General features: G+C 43.5%; 1 protein-coding gene across 1 annotated transcript; it reads right to left on the bottom strand.

The window, feature by feature from the left end:
* Nucleotides 1–373: 373 nt before the first annotated feature.
* Nucleotides 374–27,319, bottom strand: LOC146672898 (NLR family CARD domain-containing protein 3-like). Its single transcript, XM_085401430.1, has 9 exons — nt 27,120–27,319; nt 25,734–25,821; nt 20,699–20,949; nt 20,385–20,444; nt 5,179–6,982; nt 4,929–5,102; nt 4,258–4,425; nt 3,683–3,729; nt 374–1,395 (listed from the first exon to the last, which is right to left on the bottom strand). The coding sequence occupies exons 3-9, from the start codon at nt 20,940–20,942 to the stop codon at nt 851–853; spliced, it is 3,042 nt and encodes a 1,013-aa protein (XP_085257556.1). The 5' UTR covers nt 20,943–20,949; nt 25,734–25,821; nt 27,120–27,319; the 3' UTR covers nt 374–850.
* Nucleotides 27,320–27,788: the final 469 nt, after the last annotated feature.

Below are 27,788 nucleotides of genomic sequence, written 5' to 3'. Positions count from 1 at the left end.
CGGGCCCCTGGTGTGTAGATTCAGATACCAGAATGTGTTTGAACATGAACACATTTTTTTTTTTTGCTTAAAAGAAATGCTGCCTCTTATGTAGTGTTGGGAAAGTTATTTTTTAAATGTATTCCACTACAGATTACACAATACATGCCCCAAAATGTGGTTTTTAACATATTCTGTTACGTTACTCAATGAGAGTAGCATATTTTCAATACGTTGAAATACTTAATATATTGTCATTCTTTTTACAACTTTGCTGTGTGATTTATTATTATTACTGAAGGTTACTCGCCATACCAATACCAACTAGATTTTTAAATCTTAATATAAAATGAGTAACAGTAGGGATGACATTAGTTAATTCTGCACTTTGTAAGCATGTATGCAATCGTCTCATAGGTTGGGTCACCTTAAATTACTCAATAGATCGGCCAGACGTCGCGCTGCCCGAAGCTTCAGACCATCATCAATTAACTGACCGAGCTTCAACTCTTTAATTAGCACAAAAATGCAATGTGTATAACGTGATTACAGTTGCACCTGCAATGAAAGATTGTTATCTAATTAAGCTAACAGCTGAAATACAGACTTTAATGTAACATCAACAGCTTCAATAAATGCTTCGATGAAATGATAATGATAAATGATAAGTAATGCAATAGTAATGATAATGGTTATGAATAGTAACAGTAAAATAATTTCCTAATCTCCACAGCCTCCATGTTCTGTCTTCTCTGAATAGCTACCCTGTACACTCTAACCACTGTGAAAACACAGTATATGTTCCCAACATATTTTGAAGGCAGAACGAATAAAAATGATGATTTCTCTGACCAAGGAGACCTTCTTACGCCTATAGAGAACATAGAGACACTGAGGAACCAGGAGACCAGAGTCCAAAACCAGGATAAAGAGTTTGAGTGAATGTGGTGTTGAAGGTGTGGAGGTGGATCAGAGTGTCAGAGGAGACTCTGTTGAAGGACAGAGTGCCAGCAGGACAGTCCACATACACTGCTACTCTGTTAGAGGCAGTGGAGGAGGAGAGGATGGTGGTGGTGATGGATGTTTCTTCTTTTCTGTGACAGACTGAGTAACCACCATCATAGTAGAAAAGACTCCAGGACTGTTGATTTTCTCCAAATACACAGTCGTCACTGCCTCCTTTCCTTCCGATGCTTCTGTAACTCAATGATATATGAACCCTTCCTTTCCACTCGACCTCCCAGTAACAGCGACCAGTCAGACCATTTCTACACAGCAGCTGAGGATATCGGTCAAATCTGTCTGGATGATCAGGATATGACTGATCCTCCATAACATACATAGCCTCATTGTTGTTGTCAGACAGCTTGATCCTACTGTGTACTGTGTCTGAATCAATAGTGAGTGGACAGGAATCTGATAGAGAGAACAAACAAAATGAAAGGATAAAAATGTTCATTTATATTAACAAACAATCATTCATGAAATAACAATGAAACAAAGTTATAGTAGAAAATACACAGTCCAAATACAGGGTGTATCAAAAAGGATTAAATCCAAAAGGCTAGATGCACGCTCAATCATCCAGGAAAAGTAAATCTACAAAAGTTGAATCTGTTCATCTGGACGTAGCGTTTTGTGGGAGAAACGTTTCGTCACTCATACAAGTGACTTCTTCAGTCTCAGCTGACTGCAGGTTTCCCCAATCTTATAAACAGTAGATTTGCATAATGACTGAAACCAGCCCACTGAAACAAACAGAGTAACATAGTGTACGCGGTTAAGTGCAGGAGAATTGCTAGGATTTTTACATCGGGGAAACCAAACAACCTCTAGCGAAGCGGATGGCACAACACAGAAGAGCTACCTCGTCAGGCCAGGACTCTGCAGTCTATTCACACCCACAGGCCAGTGGACACTCTTTCAATGATGAGGATGTAACATCTTGGACAGGGAGGAACGCTGGTTTGAGTGTAGGGTCAAGGAGGCCATTTACATGAAAGGGGAAAGACCATCTCTGAATCGAGGAGGGGGCCTAAGGGTACATGTTTCGCTAGCTTACAATACTGTGATTGCAGCCATTCCCCAACTCTCTGTTGGGGAATGGCTGTGGGATTATAATATTATCTTATGCCATGTTATACCCCTGATTAATGATTGTGAAAGTATTATGTAGTTTTAGTTTGCATTATTCTCCTGAATTAGAAGAAGGTGATAACTATTAAAGGTATTAAACTGATTTGTATTACATTAGACTGCTGATTTAGTGTGAATGAATGATATTGTTTTATGATGCATTATACTGCTGAGTTATAGGAAATACTGTTTTCAGAGAGTCAGGGCCTTGCTGTTCTGATAGTAGAGGACACAGAGAGCACATTCCACAGGAGCTTCTCTCCCACCGTTGATGAAGGCAGACAAAATAGGGAGCAGCCAAGGCCATAAGTCAGGCTCGCTAGGATTTAGAAAGAATGTGAATGTTTAGGTTTTTACGACTAGGTGGGGGCCACTAGAGGCTATAAGAGCTTGAGTAACCCTCCACCAGCTAGAGATTGATGCTGTCTGCGTACAGTGTTCATCTCCCACACGTGTGTTTCATTAAAAATCATCGTTTGACTTGTTGTTGTTTGTATTCCTCCTATAGCCCTCCTTAATATCTGAACCCTAACAGTACTCATGGCCATTGATCAGTGATCTTTGATCAGTGGGTTTTGGTCGGTGATTGTTGATCAATGGTCATGAGAATTTGCATAATTATAATTAAGGCACTGACCTCCCAGCCCATTGTTCCTTCAGTGGGCTGGTTTCAGTCATTATGCAAATGTCCTGTTTATAAGATTGAAACCTGCAGTCAGCTGAGACTGAAGAAGTCACCTGGATGAGTGACAAAACGTTTCTCCCACAAAACGCTACGTCCAGATGAACAGATTCAACTTTTGGAGCCTTTCCAAAAGGCTAGATTCCTTAACATAAAGGCCACAGAAGTTTGCAGTAAAGTTAAAATTTTTTTACATTTTACATACATATTGTTCACAAACGCTCAAAGAAGCACCTCTAGGTGTATAGCTTATCCATACAATCTGTCCATAACATAGTAGAACATGATGTTAAGCACAGGTATATCTACCAATCAAGAAGTTGAGAAGAGGTTTAATATCTTCAGATCAATGGTCATGATAAGTTGCATATTAATGATCAAGCACTGAGCTCCCAGCCCATTGTTATAATAATAATGGATTGCATTTCTAGGCACCCAAAGTTCTTTACTCTCACATTCACACACTGGTGCAGGCAAACCACAGTTGTAGCCACAGCTGCCCTGGGGCAGACTGGCAGAAGCGAGGCTGCCATTTCACGCCATCGGCCCCTCTGGCCAACACCAGTAGGCGGCAGGGTAAAGTGTCTTGCCCAAGAACACAACGGCCGGGACAGAGGGAGCAGTGGGATCGAACCGGCAACCTTTCGGTTACAGATGAGATTCCCAACCCCCTGAGCCATGGTCGCCCTTTTTCCTTCAGTGGTGCTGGTTTCAGTCATTATGCAAATGTCCTGTTTATACGATTGGGAAAACCTGCAGTCAGCTGAGACTGAAGAAGTCACTTGGATGAGTGACAAGACGTTTCTCCCACGGAAAATGCCACGTCCAGATGAATAGAATCAACCTTTTGGGAGTTTTAGAAACTGTTTATTTAAATATACTTACACTTTATCAGACCTTTCCTCAGCCATCGGACTCCACCAGGACCAAATCTAAAATGAATTGAGGGGAAGGATGTAAGCACAAAATGAATTGAAAGACAGAGGGTTGAGTTACTAAATCTAAAACATTTTACTAATAAGCTTTTCGTCAGCTTTTTCATCCATGGATGCTTGTTATTAGCATTGGTTTTCAGTGCTCAGTGGGGGTTTCCACTCTCAAACTTGACTGAAGAGATCATTTATGATTGTAAAGTGAGCCATTATCTGAGGACTTTAAAATGATAACACATCTATTGTAAATGTCTGTATTTAAACTCAGTCAGACTGGATTTCTATGTGTAGCTGAGGTATCAGCTACTTTCCTGTATTTTTTTTAATATTCTCCTGCTTTTCAAAAATTCTCATTCTCAAATGTTAATGCTATAATTTTGTTAAAGTCTTGACCCTTGACATTTCAAGCATGTTTGAGGTTTGATGTCTGTCCAACAAATTTTTGGCCAAAGTATAAAGACAGATACAGATTTGATCTTTCTCCCTGTTTAAAATATGTTAATTTGATATAGTCTGATTGATCTTAACCTAAGAGACTCCAGTTTACAGCGTGGACTCTTCAATGCAGCTGACAGTAGAATTTCTCCTGAATCCTGCAGGTTATTGTTACCCAGATCCATCTCCCTGAGATTAGTTGATTGAATAACTCTGATCAGAGCTCCACAGCTTCTCTCCGAGAGGTTACAGCCACTCAGCCTTAGAAAAGTTATTGAATAAGAGAAAGAAATGTAATAGTTAAACATCCACAATGAAGCTGCACACAAGTAACATAGATTTTAATAAATGGACATAGACCTGCATTTTAAATCTGATGAAATATAAACAGTTACCAAAATATAACCTATATAGTACAACTGTGGTAGATTAGCTTAAATGGCTTCACATTTCAATAAACATAATATGTTAACACACTAAAGATGCAATAAAGGACCAAACCGTGTTTCATATTTTCTTCCTTAGTCAAAAATATTCGTCAGCTCCAATGTAAAAAATGAAACAAAAACCATCTATCTATCTATCTATCTATCTATCTATATACATATATACATATACACACACACATACAGTATATACACACACACACACACACACACACACACACACACACACACATATATATATATATATATATATATATATATATATATATATATATATATATATATATATATATATATATATATATATATATACCATACCTGAGAGTTTCCAGTTTGCAATGTGGACTCTCCAGTCCAACAGACAGAAAAGTAATTCCTGAATCTTGCAGATCATTGTTGTTCAGGTCCAATTTTTGCAAACTACAGGTGTGGCAGCTGAGAACTGAGGAAAGAGCTTCACAGCTTCTCTCTGTGAGGTTACAGTCACTCAGTCTGAAGAGACAATAATACATTTATAAATCTAGAAATAATTTGAATAATGTATAAGCCCAGCTATCAGTGTACTTACAGAGCTTTGTTGGAGGCTTTGACCACTGGCAGCAGCCTCAGAAGAGCCTCCTCTGAAGCAGAGTATTTCTTCAGGTCAAACTCATCCAGATCTTCTTCTGATGACAGTAACATGAAGGTCAGAGCTGACCACTGAGCAGGAGACAGTTTATCTGTGGAGAGGCTTCCTGATCTCAGGGACTGTTGGATCTCCTCCACTAGAGAACGATCATTCAGTTCATTCAGACAGTGGATCAGATTGATGCTCTTCTCTGCAGACAGATTCTCATTGAGCTTCTCCTTGATGTACTGGGCTGTTTCCTGATTGGTCTGTGAGCTACTTCCTGTCTGTGTCAGCAGACCTCGTAGGAGAGTCTGATTACTCTGCAGTGAAAGACCCAGGAGGAAGCGGAGGAACAAGTCCAGGTGTCCATTTGGACTCTGTAAGGCCTTGTTCACAGCACTCTGGGTGACATGTGTCTCTTCTAGTTCTTCTCTGCTATCACACTTAATGGGTGTTGTTTGTTGTTCTTGCATCAGATTGAGTCCAGAGTTGATGAAGGTCAGATGGACATGAAGAGCAGCCAGAAACTCCTGAACACTCAGATGGACAAAGCAGAACACCTTGTTCTGGTACAGTCCTCTCTCCCCTTTAAAGATCTGTGTGAACACTCCTGAGTACACTGAGGCTGCTCTGATATCGATGCCACAGTCTGTCAGGTCTGATTCATAGAAGATCAGGTTTCCTTTCTGCAGCTGATCAAAAGCCAGTTTTCCCAGAGACTCGATCATCTTCCTGCTCTCTGGACTCCAGTGTGGATCTGTCTCAGCTCCTCCATCATACTTGACCTTCTTCACTTTGGCCTGAACCACCAGGAAGTGGATGAACATCTCAGTCAGGGTCTTGGGCAGCTGTCCTCCCTCTCTGGTTTCCAGCACATCCTCCAGAACTGTAGCAGTGATCCAGCAGAAGACTGGGATGTGGCACATGATGTGGAGGCTTCGTGATGTCTTGATGTGGGAGATGATCCTGCTGGCCTGCTCCTCATCTCTGAATCTCTTCCTGAAGTACTCCTCCTTCTGTGGGTCAGTGAACCCTCTGACCTCTGTCACCATGCCAACACAGTCAGGAGGGACCTGATTGGCTGCTGCAGGTCGTGTGGTTATCCAGAGGCGAGCAGAGGGAAGCAGGTTCCCCCTGATGAGGTTTATCAGCAGCACATCCACTGAGGTGGACTTTCTAGGGTCAGTTAGGATTGTAGTTTTGTGGAAGTCCAGAGGAAGTCGACACTCATCCAGACCATCAAAGATGAACACAACCTGGACGTCTTCAAAGCTGCAGATTCCTGCTTCTTTGGTTTCAGTAAAGAAGTGATGAACAAGTCCCACCAAGCTGAACTTTTCCTCTTTCAGCACATTCAGCTCTCTGAAAGTGAATGGAAATAAAAACTTGATGTCCTGGTTGGCTTTGTCTTCAGCCCAGTCCAGGCTGTATTTCTGTGTTAAGACTGTTTTCCCAATGCCAGCTACTCCCATTGTCAGCACTGTTCTGATTTGTTTAATTCTTTGTGGTGTGCCTTTAAATATGTCTTCTTGTCTGATTGTTGTTTCTGGTCTGTTTGGTTTCCTTGATGCTGTTTCAATCTGTCTGACCTCATGTTCATCATTGACCTCTGCAGTCCCTCCCTCTGTGATGTAGAGCTCTGTGTAGATCTGATTCAGTGGGACTTGCGTTGGATTTTCAGCTCTGACACTTCCCTCCAAGACAATTTGGAACTCCTCTCTGAGCTTACGCTTTAGACACCGATGACACTGTAAAAGACAGTCTTGGCGGGGGGTGGGGGGCAAAAGCAAACCTAGTGAGTATGACAATGTTACTTCAGTAATTCGCCTCACTAACTCGCAATAATTTGTTTTGCATATGAAACCGGAGGAGTTGTACTTCCATCTTATGCCATCAGCGACTCCTAGGTCACGATTACCTCCCATATATAGCTTTGAAAAAATTGCATAAAAACCACTTTGCAAAAACAAAAACATAATATTCCAGAAACACGCTTTGCCGATCCGATCAGCTGTTTGTAACACTTCCTATGTCCATCATCGTGAACTATCGCATGTCCGCCATGACCTGCCCGAAACAGGAAGTGACATCATTTTGCGGAAATGTAGTTTTTTACCATCAGGACCTCATGAGCCTATACTGGTGTTTTTAAAAGTTATCTTTGACTTTATGACTTTCTGTATCGTTTCTGGGATGCTTAGGACTCATATTGCACTGCTGGAAATAGTTTATTTTGATGCATATGCTGCTTTTTTTGCAAATTTGCATTATAATATTTATTTTCGTTTTTCCTGCAGTGCATAAAAATTGGTGTATTTCAAAAATAAAACTATAAAGACACTCAAAATAAATTGCCTGTGATGGGAAAACAATTTGTGCAACTTTTTTGTACTTACAGTTTTGAGGAATAAACCTCTTAAATTTCTCTAACTACAAATATATGTTAAAAAAATAAAAACAATTTTCAATTTTTTTTAAAGGTAATTGCTTTTTTGCAATTACTATGCACTTAAATGGTAAATGGCTTGTATTTGTATAGCGCTCTCCTAGTCCTAAGGATCCCAAAGCACTTTACACATCCAGTTATCCACACACTGGTGATGGCAAGCTACGTTGTAGCCACAGTCAGTGGGGCGCACTGAAAGAGGCGAGGACACTGGCGCCACCGGGCCCTCTGACCACCACCAGTAGTCAACGGGTGAAGTGTCTTGCTCAAGACACACAACTTCCGAGACTGTCCAGGACTCGAACCGGCAACCTTCCGATTACAAGGCGAACTCCCAACACTTGAGCCACGATCGCACATAAAATGAGTTAAAGTTAGATATATATTTCAATATTGAGGTTGGCTTTTTTTCCTCTGGCAGCAGGGAGTATGGAGGGAAATTTTTGTTCTTTAGGGTTTCTTTTTCTTCTCTTTTTACCTGTCAGTGACTCTAGCTCGGTTTCACAAGACCCAGTTTTTTTCCCTTTCCTATTGATTGTAGCATCGGCCTATTTGGGGAGGGTACCAATATGGAAAAGATATATATAAATCTTATAAAGTTTGTATCTGTCTTGTGTGAAACTTGTATGAAAAGCATACAAGAGTGAAAACAGATATAAGATCCCTTGAAAAATTATATAAATGAAACTTGTATGTTTTGGATACTTACTAAAACAATATGTCATGGTCCTGGGCCATGTTGGCCCAGTATTCTTAGTTTCTTGTATCTTTTGTATTTCGTTCCTTATTTAGGCCATGTTTTCTGAGGTGTCCTGTTGTGGTGTTCCCTAAGTGTTTTCCCTTCGTGACGCTTACCCCCTGTGTGCCCATTTATGAGCCCTCGTCTCTCTTTGTGTTTATTCCATGTTTCCCCTGCCCGTTATGGCTATGTTCTTCCTGTGCTCTCTCTCCCCTCCTGTCTGAACCCCCGTGTACTTCCTGTTTTACTTTGGGACTCCCGCACCTGTATACGTCATGTTATGTTCACCCCGCCCTGTCTCGTTATGATTATCAGTGTCACCTGTGTTCCCCATGTGCTCCCACTTCCCTCGTTAACCCTGGGTGTATTTATGTCTGCGTCTCCCTCAGTTCTGTGTCGCGTTCTCCCTCATGCTGCGTGGATCTCCCTGTGTCTCTCTGCGAGTGTTAGTTTATTGTTCCCAGTTTAAGTTTTGTATTTCCTGTGATCTGCCTTCCAGCATTAAAGCTGTGATTTTGACTTTATCCCCTGAGTCCGTGAGTTTGCATTTTGGGTCCTCATCCTGCCTGCCACACAGCGAGCCATGACACAATATATGAAAGTAATGAGAAAGTGGCCACTTTCATGAGTAAATCATATAAGCCTTATATGATTTACTATATGAGGTAAGCCAAATCTTATGCAAGTCTTTTATAAGGTTTTTCTATTTATTTTCCATATGGGTAAGGGGTTATTAGGAGTTGCTTTTGTTTTCTTCTTTTTTTCTTGTTATGTAAGGTTTTTGTTGCCTATTTTTTTCTCTTCTTTCTCTTTGTTTTTTGTTTTCATAATTTAACTAAACTTCAATTCAAATCAATTTTATTTATATAGCGCCAAATCACAACAAAAGTCGCCTCAAGAAGCTTCATAGGTAAACTCACCTACATTCTCTCTTATGGAAATATATATATATATGCCCTTGTGTAGTTGTGAACCCCAGAAATGATGTTTTACACAGCATGTTATAAAAAATGTTTTATGTTGATATAACGGACCTTAAAATTTCCTTAAATGTTAAAGGGCTGCATAATGCTGTAAATGTTGTGGCCCTGGGTCAAAACAACCCAGCGTTCTTAGTTTTCTTGTTTATGTATTTTCTTAGTTCATGATTTATTCCACATTTCCTAGGTTGTTTAGTTTAGTTTATTGGATTCCCTCCAGTGTCTCTACCCTTTGTATCTCTCTGTGTGTCTGTTGTGAGTTTCCTGTTTTAGTCTGAAGGTCTGTCTCATGTGAGTGTTCTCAGCTTTACATCTGTATCTCGTCAGCTCTGATTTCTCCCAGGTGTGTTCTCCTCCTGTCTCCCCTCCCATGATTACCCCTGTGAGTATTTAAGCCCTGTGTGTCTCCTGCCTGTTGCTGGTTCGCCTGCGTTATTGCCCTCCGTCAACCTGTGTGCATTGGTTCCCTGCATCATTTCCCTAAGTCTCCCTGCAACTCTCTTTCAGGTCTGTTTCTGTTAGTTTTCCCAGTTTAGTTCTTCTTGCGTTCTGGACATGACTTCTCCCCTGCTATTTGTATTGTCACTGTCAAAATGAAGGTTCACTCACTTCGGAAGCTGCCCGCATCTTGGGTCTTTTATTAAAATTCCACTTGCCACATGAGCCGTGACAGTAAAAAGACAAAAAACTCTTTCACCATTGAAAAAAGAAAAACCCCAAATTGCTTTATTGTCAGAAACCCCTCTAAATGATTTGTAACATTTATATTTGTAACACACACAACTAAAGAGAAGTTGAGTTGGTCAAGTTCTCTACTCATCTTGCAAAAGAAAAACTAGAGGAGTGGCTATCCTTATTCATCACAATTTGCTGTGTGCTGTACAAATCATGGACAAACAGTATCCCACATTCTTGATGTTTAGTTCACAAACACTTCTTGTAATGACTATTTACTACTCCTGGCATTTTGGAGATGTTATACAGTAAAGTTACAGTGGGATACAAATAATATCAGGCTGATCCTGCTGTAATTTGTTCCACCTGTCCAAATCACGGACAAACAACATCCCACAGTTGTTTGTTTTTGAACCCATTTTGCACAGAGAGGCAGAGGCAGCTCTCAGTTCTCACTCCTTCTTTATTAGTCTCCAACATCAACTGGGCATATCGCGCCACAAAACACAGGAACACACTTCCTATACACTGGGTGTGAGTGGAGCCCTCTAGTGGTCCACCACACATGCCCCCCCCCCCCCCCCCCCCCCCCCCCCCCGAACACACAGCAGAACTAGTCGAGGACCCAGGGCTTAAGCAAACGGCCGGAACGGCTGAACCGGGGGGGTGGGGAACTGACAGAGGGCAACCCAGCCCGGTAGCGAGGCTGGCACTGGCGGTCAGAAAAAGCTGCAGACGACTCGGACTCCGTTGATTTTGGGTCGCTCCTGGGGGAAAAAACAGAATCCATCAGCCCAGTGGCAGGTGGGCGGCCGCAGCGAGGGGCCTGGGCCGGGACCACCTGATCCTCCTGCATAACATGTGAAGGCTTAAGTCTGTCAACAGAGACAACCTCCTGCCGACCGCCAAAGTCCAAAATGAAATGTTTGTTGCCTGGTTTAAGAACCCTGTATGGCCCGTCATATGGTGGACTCAGCGGAGTCCTATGGGCATCGTGCCTGACGAAAACGAAACGAGCAGAGTCCAACGAACTCGGAACAAAAGTGTCAGGCAGGCAGTGGTGCACAGGACCAGGAACAGGAAATGAGTCTCTTGGGGGGCGAAAAGGCAACAAAGAGGTATCGAAACATGGGGGAGGGCTCTCAGGTAAGAATTCCCCGGGGACCCGGAGAGGCTGGCCGAGGACCAGTTCAGCCGTAGAAACCCCGAGGTCTTCTTTAACCGCGCTACACAATCCCAGCAAAACCCATGGAAGACGGTCGACCCAGTCGCCACTTGTTAAGGAAGCCCGGAGCGCGGCCTTAAGTGACCGGTGAAACCGTTTGCACATCCCATTAGCTTGCGGGTGGTATGCTGTGGTGCGGTGGACCTTGACCCCCAGGCCGTCAGCCATAGCAGACCAAAGCCCAGAAACAAACTGGGGGCCCCTGTCCGAGGTAATGTCAGCAGGGGGACCGAAACGTGAAACCCACGTTGACAAAAATGCCCTAGCCACCGTCACCGCCGTCGTGGACACCAGGGGTACCACCTCCGGCCACGTGGTCGTGCGGTCCACCACAGTCAAAAGGTGCGTGAAACCCTGTGACTGCGGCAAGGGACCAACCAGGTCCACATGAACGTGATCAAAACGCCTACCCGGGACACGGAAAGGTTCGAGGGGTGCCTGTGTGTGCCGGTGGATTTTCGAGCGTTGACATGGGATACAAACCGCCACCCATTCTTTCACCGCCTTGCGAATGCCCGGCCAAACAAACCTGGCGCTGACCAGCTTGACCGAGGCCCGTACGCCGGGATGAGAGAGGGCATGCACCGAGTCAAAAACACGATGACGCGACGAAAGGGGAACCACCGGGCGGGGGCGAACAGTGGAAACGTCGCAAAGATGATGCGGACCGCCGTCCCACACCGGGGTGTCCTCCAGGACGAGACCCGTTTTTGTTGACTGAAGGGCAAGGACGTCCGGGTCAGCACGTTGCTCGGCGGCCATGGCAGCGTAGTCGACGCCGACATACACCGGAGAAACCAACACACGTGAGAGACAGTCAGCGACGTGATTGGACTTACCAGCCACATGCTGAATGTCTGTGGTAAACTCTGAAACGGCCGCCAACTGGCGCTGCTGGCGTGCGCTCCATGGGTCAGAGACCTTGGACATCGTAAACGTCAAAGGTTTGTGGTCAACGTACACAGTAAAGTTGCGACCCTCGAGGAAAAAACGAAAATGTCGTGTGGCGAGGTGCAGGGCCAGCAACTCCCTGTCAAAAACACTGTACTTGCGTTCAGCATCCCGGAGCGTACGACTGAAAAAGGCGAGTGGTTGCCAGAGACCCGAAACCCGCTGTTCCAACACCCCACCCACTGCCACGTCGGACGCGTTGGTGGTCAACGCGATCTCTGCCGATGGAAGTGGGTGGGCCAGCAGGGCGGCGTCAGCCAGCGCAGACTTGGCTGCGGAAAACGCATGGACGCCTTCCGGCAGCCAGTCAACCGGATCTTTGGCCGTTTTACCCTTTAAGGCAGCATAGAGTGGCTGTAGCAGGTGAGCAGCTCTGGGGAGAAAGCGGTTGTAAAGGTTTATCATCCCCAAGAACTCTTGCAACGCTTTAACCGACGTGGGACGCAGAAAAGTCGAAACAGCCTGGACTCTGTCGGGCAACGGAACCACACCTTCAGCGGAAATGCGGTGCCCGAGGAAATCCAGAACAGGCAACCCAAACTGGCACTTGGAAGGGTTGATGATCAGGCCGTGCGCTGCCAAACGCTGGAAAACCTGGTGCAGATGGGACTCGTGCTGGCTCACTGAGCAGCTGGCCACCAATATATCGTCCTGATAAACAAAAATGAACGGCAGCCCACGCAAAACGGAGTCCATCAGCCGCTGAAAGGTCTGGGCGGCACCTTTCAGGCCAAACGGCATGCGCAAAAACTCGAACAAGCCGAAGGGGGTAATGACAGCGGTTTTAGGAACGTCTTCGGCGCGCACGGGAACTTGGTGATACCCCTGCACCAAGTCAATTTTAGAAAAAATCGACGTTCCGGCGAGATTGGCAGAAAAATCCTGAATGTGGGGGATGGGGTAACGGTCATTCTCCGTGGCATTATTTAAACGGCGGAAATCTCCGCATGGCCGCCACCGACCATCCGATTTGGGCACCATGTGAAGCGGAGAGGCCCATGCACTGTTCGAACGCTGTACAATGCCAAGGCGCTCCATGGCTGCAAACTCTTCCCGAGCGACGGACAGTCTTGCGGGGTCGAGGCGGCGCGCGCGCGCGAATATAATGCTCTACCCCATGCTTCGTTAACGTGCTAGAGAAATTAGGGACAGACAGCGATGGAAACTCTAAAAGCAAACGCTGAAAAGCATCCCCGGAGGTCACTACATTAGCCCGAATCAGGGGCTCGGCGGCCCGAGTAAAACAGGGTAACGAAGAAAACGAGAGAGCATCGATTAAACGTCTGTTAGCAACATCGACAAGCAGTCCATGAGCACACAGGAAATCAGCAGCTAAAATAGGTACAGAGCTAGCAGCAACAACAAAGTTCCACTGGAAATCCCGGCCATGAAAACAAACAGTCACCAATAGGGATGGGTACTGGTGTCCGGTGCTATTGTGGAACCGGTTCTGACATAAACGGTAGTAACCAGACCGAAAAGCAGCGCACAATTCGGTGCTTCATTTCGGTGCTTTTTTTCCCTGAGAAATCTAGCCAATCACTTCCTTTCCCAGGATAGTAGGCGGGCCCAGGTATGTACGGTTTTTTCTTTAGAGCGGAGCTAAAATGCCAAAGGCGAAGCGCTCGAGAGTGTGGCTGTACTTCACAGCAAAAGATATAAACTCAGCAGCCTGCAACAAGTGCTTAAAGGTAATAATGTGTAAAGGAGATAACACCTCAAATCTAATGAAACACATGGCATCGCATAGCGTTTTTTTAAAAGCCGAGAAATGCACCGCATTTGATAACTTGCAGCAAGACATCACACCTAGCACATCTACTGCGGTGCCTGTTCTCGGAGTTAGAAACATCCCCCAAGAACCCGAAGAGGAGAGTCCGGCCCCTAGCCCTGCCGCCAGTGTAGCGGAAATGATAACTGATGATGATGATGGCAGCAGCACCCGTTCTTCTCTGGGTGAGTATCTTAATGTTGTTCGTGTGTAATTTAAGTTGAGTAGGCTAACCACGTTATTAAATTAATGCATGTAAGGTGAACTAGCAAACACCGTCGTAGTTACATGAGGCTGTCTTCTTGTTTGATGGCAGATACTCCCTTCATCCTGGCCAAAAAGGCTAAAATGACGAAAGAAAAAGTGGACGAAATTCACAGGGCAGTGACAAAATTTATAGTCAAAGATCTCCATCCATTTTCAACGGTGGAGTCACCATCATTCAGGTGAAAAATGTTGTATTACTCTGACATAAAAAATAGACTGTATAATACTGTAAAGGTTAATATGTTCATAGCTGCTTAGCTTTGTAAGTCTTCTCTAAATATTATAAGTAAACTATATTTGAATAAAAGGTGAGCTATATGGGTTTTTTTTCTTTTTTGTTTTGTTTTTTTTCTTCAATTCAGGGAGATGTCCTCTGCCCTTAATCCGAGGTATCAGCCCCCATCCAGGGATGATCTATCCAACACACTTATACCTGCTTGGTATTGCGTGGAGAAAAGCAACCTCATCCAGAATTTGGCACAGGTTAACAAGGTCGCTATCACCTGTGATGGATGGACCAGTATTGCTCAGGACCATTTCCTCACAGTGACTGTTCACTACATCTACAAAGGCAAAATGAAGCAGAATGTGCTCAGCACTGAAGCAGTTTATGAGTCACAAACAGGTCCAGTTGTCGCTAAAGAAATATCAAGCGTTGTGGAGCAATTTCACTTGGGAGGGAAAATAATTGCTGCCACTGTAGATAATGTTTTCTCTTGTGCTGGGCATGCCATCAGCCAAGAGCGATGCCGTATAGCTCCAGAAAAGGCTAATATGATTATCTTCTTGCAAAAAAACTGCTAAACATCACAGGTTTCATGACAAAGTTTGTTTTCAATTGTTTAAGCACTGGTTCCAAAGACGTTATGTTTTATTGACAGAAAGGGCTAACTTTGTTATAATTTTGCTTAAAAAAATTACTGGGGAAAATAAAAACACAAGAGGTTTTTGGACGAAGTTTGTGTTCTTTATTCTTTAAGCACCGGTTCGAGCACCGTTTAAGCACCGGCACCATTTCAAAAGTACCGTTTTGGCACCGGTATCGGATAAAACCTAAACGATACCCATCCCTAGTCACCAACCTTTCCCCAAACGTTTTGATGGGAGAGCCATTAGCTGCAATGAGCTGCGGCCCACAGTTCGCTGCTAGCCCGTCGGCAGCGGTAGGGGGAAGGAGGCTCTTCTGGGAGCCGGAGTCCACGAGAAAACGTCTCCCGGAGCGCGAGTCCTCTATGAAGAGCAGGCTTTCTGTATTGCCAGCGGTCGCGGCTGCTACGGCGCGCTGGCGGGTCCGTTTCCCTGGGCCGTGAAAGCGCAAGGCGGCAGGCAGCGACGCACTCTGTCGCCAAAACGCTGATGGTAGAAACAGATGCTCTTTCCGCGGTGCCGGCGTGTAGCAATCCCTGTCGTCAGCAAGGGGGTGGATGCTCCGGGGGAGGCAGGTGGAGGCGTGGAAGGTGCCGCCGGCGGGTCCGTAGTCAGGGCGTGAACGTTGAAAGTGTGGCTAGCCAGGAGAATGCGATCCGCTTCTTCAGCCAGGGAGCGATAATCCTTCGCTGGCAGAAGCGGGGAGTTTGCGAGGACAGCTCTCACGGCGGCCGGTAGTTGGCGGAGGAAGAGGTGGGTGAAGAGGAAACCACCATCATCTGGCCCGAGCAACGATAGCATGTTCTCCATGAGCTCGAGCGCGGTACCGCCACCCAAGCCTGACTGGTTGAGGAGCTTTTCGGCTCGTTCATGGTCGGAGAGGGCATAGCGCCGAAGAAGCAGCTCCTTGAGGGCGGCGTATTTCCCTTGGGCGGGTGGGTCCCGGAGGAGTGTCATCGCGCGACGGGTGGCCAGTGGGTCGAGCGAGGCCACCACATGGTGATACTTCGTGTCGTCAGCCGAGATGCCGCGAAGGGCAAACTGAGCCTCCACGTGTACAAACCATGACGGGGGGTCATGGAGCCAAAAGTCCAGCAGTTTCAGCGCCACAGCGAACGTAGCTGCAACAGGAGGCGGAGGTCCGGTGGTCAGGTCCGGTCCATAGTGGAGTCTGCGTTATCTGCGGCCCGTTGCATGCTCGAGTCAGGGGTCACCAATATGGAGGTAAGCATCAACGACACAGAGCTCTCAGTTCTCACTCCTTCTTTATTAGTCTCCAAAATCAACTGGGCATATCGCGCCACAAAACACAGGAACACACTTCCTATACACTGGGTGTGAGTGGAGCCCTCTAGTGGTCCACCACAGCAGTGCTGAATATTATTACACAGGAAAAAAAACAACTACATGTAAAATAATTGCACCATGACACCGCTACCTTTCTAAATGGGGTGACAGTAACTGCGTGTGTGTATGTAAGCATGTAAAACCTGAAGATAATCAGATTAACAGTATTTTGTCTTTATCCGCCATTGTAGAAATTCATCTCATGTAAACAATAACGTGACGTGAAAAAAGGCACATACTTTTAATGTTGGGTGACGAACTCTGTATTCCTCATCCACACTTAAACGCAAAAACTGAGTTTTCAAAAATCTCCAACCTGACAGGAGTTTTCAAAAATCTATTTTTTTGGTTATTCGAAACCCCATTTACATGTGGACCAAAGGTCCAAACACATAGAAAAAGCTCAATTTTCAAAAATACCCGTGTAAGTGTGGACGTAGCGTAAAAGAGTTTGTAGTTTATTTTTTTGCTATCTATAATTTATTGCAGTTTACTTTTATTTGTTTGTTTGTCTGTCTACTAAATGTTTGAGGTGTGAAATAAACTGCAATGGAGTTGCGTTTAAAAACAAAATATGGATGTGAGTGGCTGGAGGATGTGTTTGTGCCTGAAGGCGCGGGGAGGGGGTAGGTGGTGGTTTATTTTGGTGTAAAACAAAGGGGCCTAGCATAAAAAGTTTGAAAACCACTGCTCTAAGCTATTAGTGACGAGACTGGAGGGCATTCTGCCCTTACCCTATAAACCCTGATCAAACAGGTTTCATTTAAAACCAATTTTCATCTACAAATATCAGGCGATTGTTAAATGTTACACAACATTCAAATCAGACAAATTATAAAGCCTATGTCAAATCTTTAGATGTCGAAAAGGCATGTGACAGAATCGAGTGGACATACTTATTTTACATATTAGTAAGATTTGGCTTAGGACTTTATTGGATGGATAAAAACTATTTATGATCTCCCAGAAGCTTGTCTTATTACACATGTTGTACAATCACCAGCCTTCCCACTGCAAAGAGGTACGAGGCAAGACTTTCCTCTGCCCCTCCTCCTTTTTTGCACTAGCACTTGAACTGCCATTCAGCAGGATCAAGATGTGCATGATATAACAATGGGTGGAACAATCCATAAAATAGCATTGAATGCAGATGATATTCTTTTGGGGCGATCGTGGCTCAAGAGTTGGCCGTTCGCCTTATAATCGGAAGGTTGCCAGGCAAGACCCCAGGTGCAGGCTGTGTAAAGATGCCCCTGAGACAATCCAGCACATAACAGCAGGGTGCAAGATGCTAGCAGGCAGGGCATACATGGAACGCCATAACCAAGTGGCCGGCATAGTGTACAGGAACATCTGTGCTGAATATGGCCTGGAAGTCCCGAGGTCAAAATGGGAGATGCACCCCAAGGGTGGTGGAGAATGACCGAGCTATGATCCTGTGGGACTTCCAGATACAGACGGACAAAATGGTGGTGGCTAACCAACCGGACATAGTGGTGGTAGACAAACAGAAGAAGACGGGCGTAGTGATCGATGTAGCGGTTCCGAATGACAGCAATATCAGGAAGAAGGAACACGAGAAGCTGGAGAAATACCAAGGGCTCAGAGAAGAGCTCGAGAGGATGTGGAGGGTGAAGGTAACGGTGGTCCCCGTGGTAATCGGAGCACTAGGTGCAGTGACTCCCGAGCTAGGTGAGTGGCTCCAGCAGATCCCAGGAACAACTTGGAGATCGTTGATTGTTGGGTTTTTCTCTGTGTTGTTACGAACTTGTATGTCCATGTGTTTGTTTGTGCAGGTGTTGTGTTTTTTCTATGTTAATTTAGCTGTGCCAGGATATACTGCCCCGGCGTGATTGGATCCAGCTGGAGGACCCGCCCATTAAAAGGAGGCTTGAGTGCTACAGCGAGGGAGGTCCTCGCGTTTCTCCTCATGACCCAGCAGTAGTCCTGTGGTAGCCGCTGGCTGCAGTACGTTTGAAAGTTGTGGAAGTGGAGTGGGTAGGGGTGAGCTGCCGTTTCTTTTGATCACCCGTTTTCTCCTGTTTTGAGTTAGTTAAGGAGGTCAGACTCTGTCTTTATTTTTGACTTTGTTTTGGTAAGGTCAGGGGTGCGGGATCTGTGTAGGTTTGTTTTGTTTATTGTTTTGGCCTTGGCTCACCCTGAAGTGTTGACACTCCCGTTTTGGTTCTCTTTATTCACATTGTAAATAAATCACCTCATATCTAACGGATTTGTTTCTCGTGGCTGCTTGGGTCTTGGGGGGGAAGCGAGTGCCTCGCTCATGTTATGGCCTGGCCCTAGACGGGTCGTAACAGTATCTATAATACATTTGGTGCTATATAAATAAAATTGAATTAATTTGAAAAAATCTGTCCAGAAGAGCACAGTCCAAGGAACAGCTAAGATGCTGTGCAGGACCCTCAAGCTCCCAGGACTCTGGTAGAAGACCCGAGCTTGAAGGATAGACTGCCCGGAAGGGGGAGCAGAGAATTTATTGTGGATTTTAAAAGTGACTTTCGAAATGATATTTCTTTTAAAATCAATTTTTGATTTGAAGTAGTCATTGATGGATAAATAATTGATAATATGGATGGATAAATAGTTGCTTTATAATTATTCTTTTTTAATTTTACATTGAATGATCATATAATGAATTACTCTACTACTGTCTGAATGAATAAAATAATAAAAAAAATCATTAGTAAATTAATTTATTAATAAATATTATTTTGCACAATTCATTACTGAAGCAGAAAGGTTGATTTTGATGTGTTTTCGTGTTTAAATCTTAAGCAGATTTTCTGTAAACTGCCTATGTTAAATTTTAGGGGTTTGCTTCACATTTAAATCGACTGTGTAACTGCCTACACTAAGGCTACGTTCACTCTGCAGGTCTTAGTGCTCAATTTGGATTTTTTGATCAAATCCGATTTTTTTGTCTGCTTGTTCACACTACAAATAAAATGCGACAGCAAACGCGCTCTAGTGTGAACGCTCAAAGCGGCCGCATGCGCAAAAGAAGATGTCACACACAACGCGCTCTGTTTAGACCCAGAGCAAACAGTATTGTTTGACTGATGGCCCTTAATATAAAGACTTCGGACTTTACGTTTCCCAGTTTTTGCTTTAAGTTATTTTGTTATTTACATAATAATGTAAATAACCTAATAATGATCCTTATTGCTGTTTTAGAGGAGAGGTGCTTCAAAGGATAGCTGCAGATTTCTGTCAGAATCTGCAGATTATGCAGTACAAAGAAAATGTTCACGTTTCTCCAACGTTGTCTTCCCAACAGTTTCACTAACATCTACACTGGAGGGCCAGGAAGCGTTCACGATGTCTTCTCGGGCGCTTCTCCGGAGCTGATAATTAGCGTCTGTCTTGTGTCAGTGACGTAAAAGACACATTTAATGTGACATGACAGTTCAAACAGCAGTCGCTTTCTAAAACATTGTGTACATATCTGATTCAGTACCACATACAAAAGTGACCCAGATTGGATTTGATATTGGATTTGTGCCGTTCACACTGTCACACCATGATCGGATATGGGTCGCATAGGGTAAAAAAAAAAATCGGATTTGATGCGCTTTCACATGCAGTGTGAACGTAGCCTAATACTACAGCAGCCAGAGAAATACCAGATTGAAACAAGAGCTCTGATTGGTCACTTTCATGTGTTGAGACCTTAGTAAGTAAGTAAGTAAGTAAAATTTATTTATATAGCGCTTTTCACAGATAAAAATCACAAAGTGCTTTACAACACAGAAAATGGGAATATAAAAACAATATAACAGTAAATAAAACTATGTAAAACAATAAAACTATAAAAACAGCATAAGAAGAAATTAATCAAATGCTTTTAGTGACATTACTTCAGACTGTTAAACTCTTACCTTCTGATGAAACTGTATGGACTGGTTTTTCTTGTTTCTCCACAGCGTGTGAAGGTTTATCTGTTGGAGGAAATTAGAAATCATGAACAGGTCTTTGTGTTTTCATTTTTCATGATTCATGCATGATTTTTATTTATCTGTGTGTGTGTGTGTGTGTGTGTGTGATACAAGATATGCTAAATTTTATAGAGACACAACAGCAAGGTGTAAAAAGAATAGAATAGAGATTCAGTTTATAAATATACTTCATGAAAATCATTTCTCATGTTATCTGTACACCACACCAAGTGTTTCATGTTATTTCTTTGACTGACTTGTACGAGTCTTGACTTTGTCCAAAATCTTTTGTGCGACTCCCAAAGCATTTTCAGGTTTGTATTTATTGATCATCAAATTCACTATTTCCAGTTTATCAGCTGTCTGAAGATCACTCTTTGGGATGGCTGGTAAACCATCCAGTGCCTCAGATTTCTGTAGATACCACTTAAAGAGCTTCAGTTCCTTATCGCTCAAATTCCCAAGTGTTTCCAGAAGCTCGGTCTGCAGACCTTCCTTCATCTTTGCTCTGTAACAACACAAGAGTACAAATCTGAAGAAACTGGAAAGATCAGAGTCAGAGAGTTTTAAAGTTTAAGAAACCAGTGTGTTTGTTTAATCAGAATCCCCATTAGCATAAGCCTTAGCTTTATTAATCCTGTGTGTCACTCAATCCAACACCACAACAAAAAACAAGCAGATTCTTAACAAACAGATAGCAATTCATTTCATATCACATGAAATATATTCCAGCCCTAACTACAGTGGATGCAAAAGTATTCGGCCCCCTTGAACTTTCCCACATTTTGTCACATTACACAAACATGAATCAGTTTTAGTGGAATTCCAGGTGAAAGACCAACACAAAGTGGTGCACACGTGAGAAGTGGAATGAAAATCAGACATGATTCCAAACATTTGTTACAAATAAATAACTGCAAAGTGGGGTGTGCGTAATTATTCAGCCCCCTGAGTCGATACTTTGTAGAACCAGCTTTTGCTGCAGTTCCAGCTGCCAGTCTTTGAGGGTCTGTCTCTACCAGCTTTGCACATCTACAGACTGAAATCTTTGCCCATTCTTCTTTGAAACAGCTCCAGCTCAGTCAGATTAGATGGGCAGCGTTTGTGATCAGCAGTTTTCAGATCTTGCCACAGATTCTGGATTGGATTTAGATCTGGACTTTGACTGGGCCGTTCTAACACATGGATATGTTTGGTTTTAAACCATCCCATCGTTGCCCTGGCTTTATGTTCAGGGTCGTTGTCCTGCTGGAAGGTGAAGCTCCGCCCCAGTCTCAAGTCTCAACTCTGACCAGCTTCCCTGTCCCTGCTGAAGAGAAGCACCCCCAGAGCATGATGCTGCCACCACCATATCTGACAGTGGGGATGGTGTGTTCAGAGTGATGTGCAGTGTTTTCTGCCACACAAAGCGTTTTGCATTTTGGCCAAAAGGTTCCATGTTGGTCTCATCTGAGCAGAGCAGCTTCTTCCACATGTTTGCTGTGTCCCCACATGGCTTGTGGCAAACTGCAAACGGGACTTCTTATGGTTTTCTGTTAACAATGGCTTTCTTCTTGCCACTCTTCCATAAAGGCAGGGCTCTAGACTAACTTTTTGCCATGGGCGCACTGGTACGCCTAACTTTAAAAAGTTAAAAAGCACTCAAATTTTTCAACCGCATTACTTAACACCACAGGTTTACATGTGCACTTTTTGGGGGGGGAGTTGCAGTCCATACAGACAATATTCATTTCTAAATGATTAACTAACAAACTTGTGCTTAAAGTGCTTTGTCAATATTGTAGAAAATGTTCAACTTAATCATCATCTTGGCTCCTCTGACGACCTGTTTGCTGCTGCCTGCTGCTGAAAGGCAGTGGGGAGAGGGGACACTTGGGCAGTGCATTTACTGCAGCATTCAAAGATTGATGACACCGTGTCAGAGCTGGCTATGAATTTCAGAAGGATCAGGCCTTAACTTAACAGAAAAGTTAGCAATAGTTCTTTTCCTATTACAGCTACATCCACTTCTGTCGTGCCTAGGCTGCTCATAGGGCTGCGTATCATCACTGATTTCTATCATCCATTCGATTCCGGTTTTCAAAGTCCTGATTCGATTCAACTTAGCCTCAGACAGTCAGAAATATTATAATTCTGATCATTTATCAGTACTGACTTCATCAGAATTGTGAACATCACAGCAGATGCCTTTGTGTGAAAGTAACTGAGAATAAAACAGAAAAACATGAAGGAGATTTTCCTGGTCTGGCTTTTTATAGCAGATAACCTTAAAATATTCTGCAATAATCTGTAATTTTGCATAATTTTAAGAAGTTTAAATTTCTTCAGTATTGAACAGCAGAAATTAGGCTTTCTTGTCCGAGGTCATTTAAGTGAAAAAAGAAAAAGACAGCGCTGTAAACAACGGTAGACTGGTGGGTAATAAGCCAATGAATGATGCAGAAAACAGAGATTTGAAACTGTTCCTGAAGTACACACAGAGAGCTGTGCATGAAGTGTGATTTTTATCGTGGTGGAAGCAAAACAGCAAAAGTCAGAGGGAATTCATGACGACATTGATTAAATGTGAAGCGCAGTTTGCTGCTTCTTCTGCTGCTGGCTCGGTGGATTTTGGTTGGAGAGACAAAACCTGCAGCTCAGAATCAGCACAAAAAGACGTGAACACAGCGCGGACCGGACGCATCAGGATCGCTGAGCTCCGACAGCGTGTCCGTCTGCGGGCCGTCGGGTGAGAAAGCCGAGAAAGACAAAGCTGATCCTGATGCGTCGGTTCGTGTTTACGTCTTTGTGTGGAGTCCGTGTACCTGCTCTCATCTGCTGTTTGGTTGTTGTTGAAATGGTTTTGTGAGCTTTAATCTGAGAATCTGGCGTTTCTGGCAAAACACAGTTATATTTAAAAGTCGATTCAGGATTTAATGAATTGATATCGCTTTATTCAAGCTACTCACCTCGCTCTTCCAACTGGACTTTCAAGTGCCAACTTTGTGCAGTGCATGACTAATAGTTGTCCTATGGACAGATTCCCCCACCTGAGCTGTAGATCTCTGCAGCTCGTCCAGAGTCACCATGGGCCTCTTGGCTGCATTTCTGATCAGCGCTCTCCTTGTTCAGTCTGTGAGTTTAGGAGGACGGCCTTGTCTTGGTAGGTTTACAGTTGTGCCATACTCCTTCCATTTCTGAATGATGGCTTGAACAGTGCTGCGTGGGATGTTCAAGGCTTGGGAAATCTTTTTGTAGACTAAGCCTGCTTTAAATTTCTCAATAACTTTATCCCTGACCTGTACTGTACTGACATTAGATTACACACAGGTGCTCTCTATTTAGTCATTAGCACTCATCAGGCAACGTCTATGGGCAACTGACTGCACTCAGACCAAAGGGGCTGAATAATTACGCATACCCCACTTTTCAGCTATTTATTTGTAAAAAAAAAATGCTTGGAATCATGTCTGATCCGAGCCCATTGTTCCTTCAGTGGGCTGGTTTCAGTCATTATGCAAATGTACTGTTTATAAGATTTGGGGAAACCTGCAGTCAGCTGAGACTGAAGTCACCTGGATGAGTGACGAAATGTTTCTCCCACAAAACGCTACGTCCAGATTAACAGATTCAAATTTTGGAGAATCATGCATGATTTCCGTTCCACTTCTCACGTGTACACCACTTTGTGTTGGTCTTTCACCTGGAATTCCAATAGAATTCAATTAGGTTAGTGGCTGTAATGTGACAAAATGTGGGAAAGTTCAAAGGGGCCGAAAACTTTTGCAAGCCACTGTATATGCTTCATCAAAACGAAAGCTTCAAGCCATTCAAACATGTCATAAGTCATACTCTAAATAATACAGAGTAAGCGGTATGTGCTGAGGACAGAGTCAAAGATTGGTAAATAAAACTGAAAATCTTAACCCAAATGCAGACATCTTAAAGAAAAACACACCTCGATTAACAGAATGTCCAAACAAAAGGCACAACAAACAGACAGCAGGCAGGAACACTCACAGGAAGAAGCCTAACAGTTTAACAAAGGTTAGTACCTAAGCAACAGCAAGTAACTCATACAAACATCAACTGAAAGTAAGTGAAACAATGGGGAAGGCAGAAAACAAGAAGATCAAAAACAAAAAAATGCATTAATATAATTCAAATCAGAACTATAAATAATTACACACAAATAACAATAATAATAATAATAATAGCAGCTTGATTCAAATGTAATTTACATTTACTATCAGGTAAAAATTACTAAAAACATTACCATCAAGATAAAGTGACACAGATCAAATTAAAACATCCCATCGTATCTTGTAATCCAATGCCAACTACAGGGTGGGCCATTTCTATGGATACAGCGTAATAACATGGGAATGGTTGGTGATATTAAAGTCCTGTTTGTGGCACATTAGTATATGTGAGGGGACAAACTCCTCAAGGTGGGTGGTGACCATGGTGGCCATTTAGAAGTCGGCCATCTTGGATAAAACGTTTTGTTTTCTCATTAGGGAGAGGGCCATGTGACACATCAAACTTATTGGTAATGTCACAAGAACAACAATGGTGTGCTTGGTTTCAATGTAACTTTACTCACATATACTAATGTGCCACAAACAGGACTTTAATATCACCAAACATTCTCATGTTATTACGCTGTATCCATATAAATGGCCCCCCCGTGTACTACTTATATTAAAGTAACATGTATTATAAAGTGTTTTTGACTAACAGCTGCAGCAATAGGTACAATAAATTAATATTAATGAAAGTAGGGTTAGAATCTGCTTTAACTGCATCATAAACATGTGGATCATCATGTAAACATATATGTTTTATACACATGACATCATCAGCCAAAGACCAGAGGTCACTGTGTGAGAGCAATAAAGGACATTTAATATCAGACATTCATGTTTCTGTGTAACTGTGAATATCCAGCGCTGACCTTATGAAGCTCTGCTACAAACCTATGCAGAGAGATCCACACCTGTTACAACTTTACATGTCCCAGCACTACTCTTTAATATTCACATAACCACTAGAGGTCAGTGTGAGCAGAGGGAGGAGCTCAGCTAGATGAGCATAAGTAAAGACAAGTTTAATATTCTCCTTGTCTCTCACAAAGTAAAGGAAAAATGAAAACTGTTAGAACCCGTTTGATGCCTGACAGCTGCAGTGGTTCTGATAAAGCGTGAGCAGTCTGAGATGTCAGTGAGCAGTAACAAGGAGAAAATGTTTGCTGCCTGTTGAACAGAAACACTTTCCACGACAAATGAAAGCTGAATGATCAGAGAGACTTACAGCAGTGACGCTGAGTCCTGGTTCTCCTCACAGATCCCAGAGTTCACAGAGTGCAGCTGAAGACTTCACTTCACCTGAGCTGGATCACCTCACAGGCAAACACTGACACAATAAGTCTCAGAACGTCCTGTCGAGCACAGCAGGCTCCACCTCTAAAACCAGAATGTTGAGTTCTTTCAACGAACTGGTTTGATCTGTTTTCCTGCAGTGTGAAACTCACACGGTTAACTGGTTTAAAAACACTGACAGACAGAGGGAGAAAAGCCTGGATGGTCACAGGGGTCATGGAGAGGTCCATCAGTACTGCAGAGAGCATTTCCCATCATGCAGCTGGATCTGTTGATCTGTACACTCAGAACCTTAAAACCTCCCAGTCTTCTTCTCTTAAAGTTCTTCCAGAGTCCTGTGAATCATATCTTCACTGTTTTCTCCATATATATACACACTGTAGCTGCATGAAAGCACCTTTTGACTCGTTCTTTCTGTATTCAAAAGGACTTGCCATTTTTAATAAAACCAAATGTGTCTGAATGATGCAATAATCTCTCTTTGCAGCCATTCAGACACACCTATCTGGTCTGAATGTCATTCTGATGTCCTTAACCTGTAGAATGATGTAGACAAGATGGCAGCAGCATGTCTCCTTGATGAATTTCTGCTTTGAATTTTTGGGGTATTTTTTGTTTTTTACTATTTTAAATGGATTTCAGTTTTTTCCAAGAAGCTTTTTTAAGAGTATTTTAAAGCATTCTCTAAATTCATGGAAAGTGGTCTATTTATTGGGACCTCTGCTTCTACCAGAAGTTGTCTGCACCACACCAGGGCCTGTGCTGCTAGCATAAACCAACTGAACCTCAGCAGCGCCTGTGCTATTTGCTGAAGCCATCTCACTGCACCGGGGCCTTTGCTGCCAGCTGAACCAACTTTATCTGTGTTGCTAGTGGAAGACATCAGCACCACACCAAGGCCTGTGCTGCTAGAAAAAGCTCAGGTGCATTACATCGGGCGCCGTGCTGTTGATTGAAGCCCTCTACACCTCATTGGCCACTGTGCTAGCAGAAGCCCTCTGCTAGCAAGCCACCAGGACCTGAGCTTCTGGCTGGAGCCTTACATGCCATCCTAGGTTTGTGCGGCCTATTTAATTCAGCATCAACAATCATTGTGTCTTTTGGACAATGGCTTTCTTAATTACTTTACTTTACTTATTGGATCTGGGGGACTTTGGGATACTCAATTTTTCTAAGATGAGCACATTTAACAGTGTCCCCATTCTGCGAGACATGGTCCCCAGAGCTACATGCGTCACTGCTGCTGTGCATCCTATACAATTTTCAATGTATTTGGAACAGGACATGAATTTATCATTTGACCTACACAAAGATTTACCTCACCTCACGGTACGGTTTGGTGATGTCACCGTGAAATCCAGCGTCATGACTTTAACATTGAACAAATCCAGTCCGCACAGGCTCAGGGACAGACTTCATCCTTTTACTTTAACCATGAAACATGAAGCTGTCGCTCATAATGAGACAGGAGCTCAGCTTTCAGCGTCACAGCTGGAACAACATCAACTGACATGAAAGAAACACCAGACCCCCACCGTGCCTGGTCCGGCACGGTGGGGGTCTGGTGTTTCTTTCATGTCAGCTGAGAGTAAGAAATTAAGGCTACGTCCACACGTACACGGGTATTTTTGAAAAAGGAGATTTTCTGTTTTCGTTCTTTTTTTTTTGTCCCGTTTGGATCTTTACCATCAGAATTGTTGTCTTGAGGCCAAGAAAGATGCCAAGCGGATTTATTTTACCAAGTGGATCATCATGGCCTTGCCATATTGGTCCATTTGATTGACCTTTATTATAATTATGAATTTATTTTATTTTCAGTTGCAAACAGGACAGACATGACTGTGGGATAGGACAGGGGGAAAGAATGAAAGAAAGAGAGGGAGAGAAAGGAAACCAAAGGGGAGAAGAGACGGTGAGAAGGGGGGGAAGAGAGAAAAAAAAACAAACAACAAAAAAAAAACACCTGGGTCACCTGTATGGAGAAAAA

Source organism: Rhamphochromis longiceps, linkage group LG3 (genome assembly GCF_057381845.1).
Source record: "Rhamphochromis longiceps isolate RC_006_pf linkage group LG3, R_longiceps_female_GT1.1, whole genome shotgun sequence".
In the NCBI taxonomy this organism is placed as follows: domain Eukaryota; kingdom Metazoa; phylum Chordata; class Actinopteri; order Cichliformes; family Cichlidae; genus Rhamphochromis; species Rhamphochromis longiceps.
This window is presented reverse-complemented; position numbering and strand designations above follow the sequence as displayed.

Excerpts from the sequence above, each read along its gene's own strand:
- LOC146672898 (XM_085401430.1), bottom strand. The coding sequence starts at position 20,942 with ATGAAGGAAGGTCTGCAGACCGAGCTTCTGGAAACACTTGGGAATTTG. Across the intron at positions 20,445-20,698 it reads CAAAGTCAAGACTCGTACAA|ATAAACCTTCACACGCTGTG; the intron begins GTCAGTCAAAGA and ends TTCCTCCAACAG. Across the intron at positions 5,103-5,178 it reads AAAGCCTCCAACAAAGCTCT|ACTGAGTGACTGTAACCTCA; the intron begins GTAAGTACACTG and ends TTGTCTCTTCAG.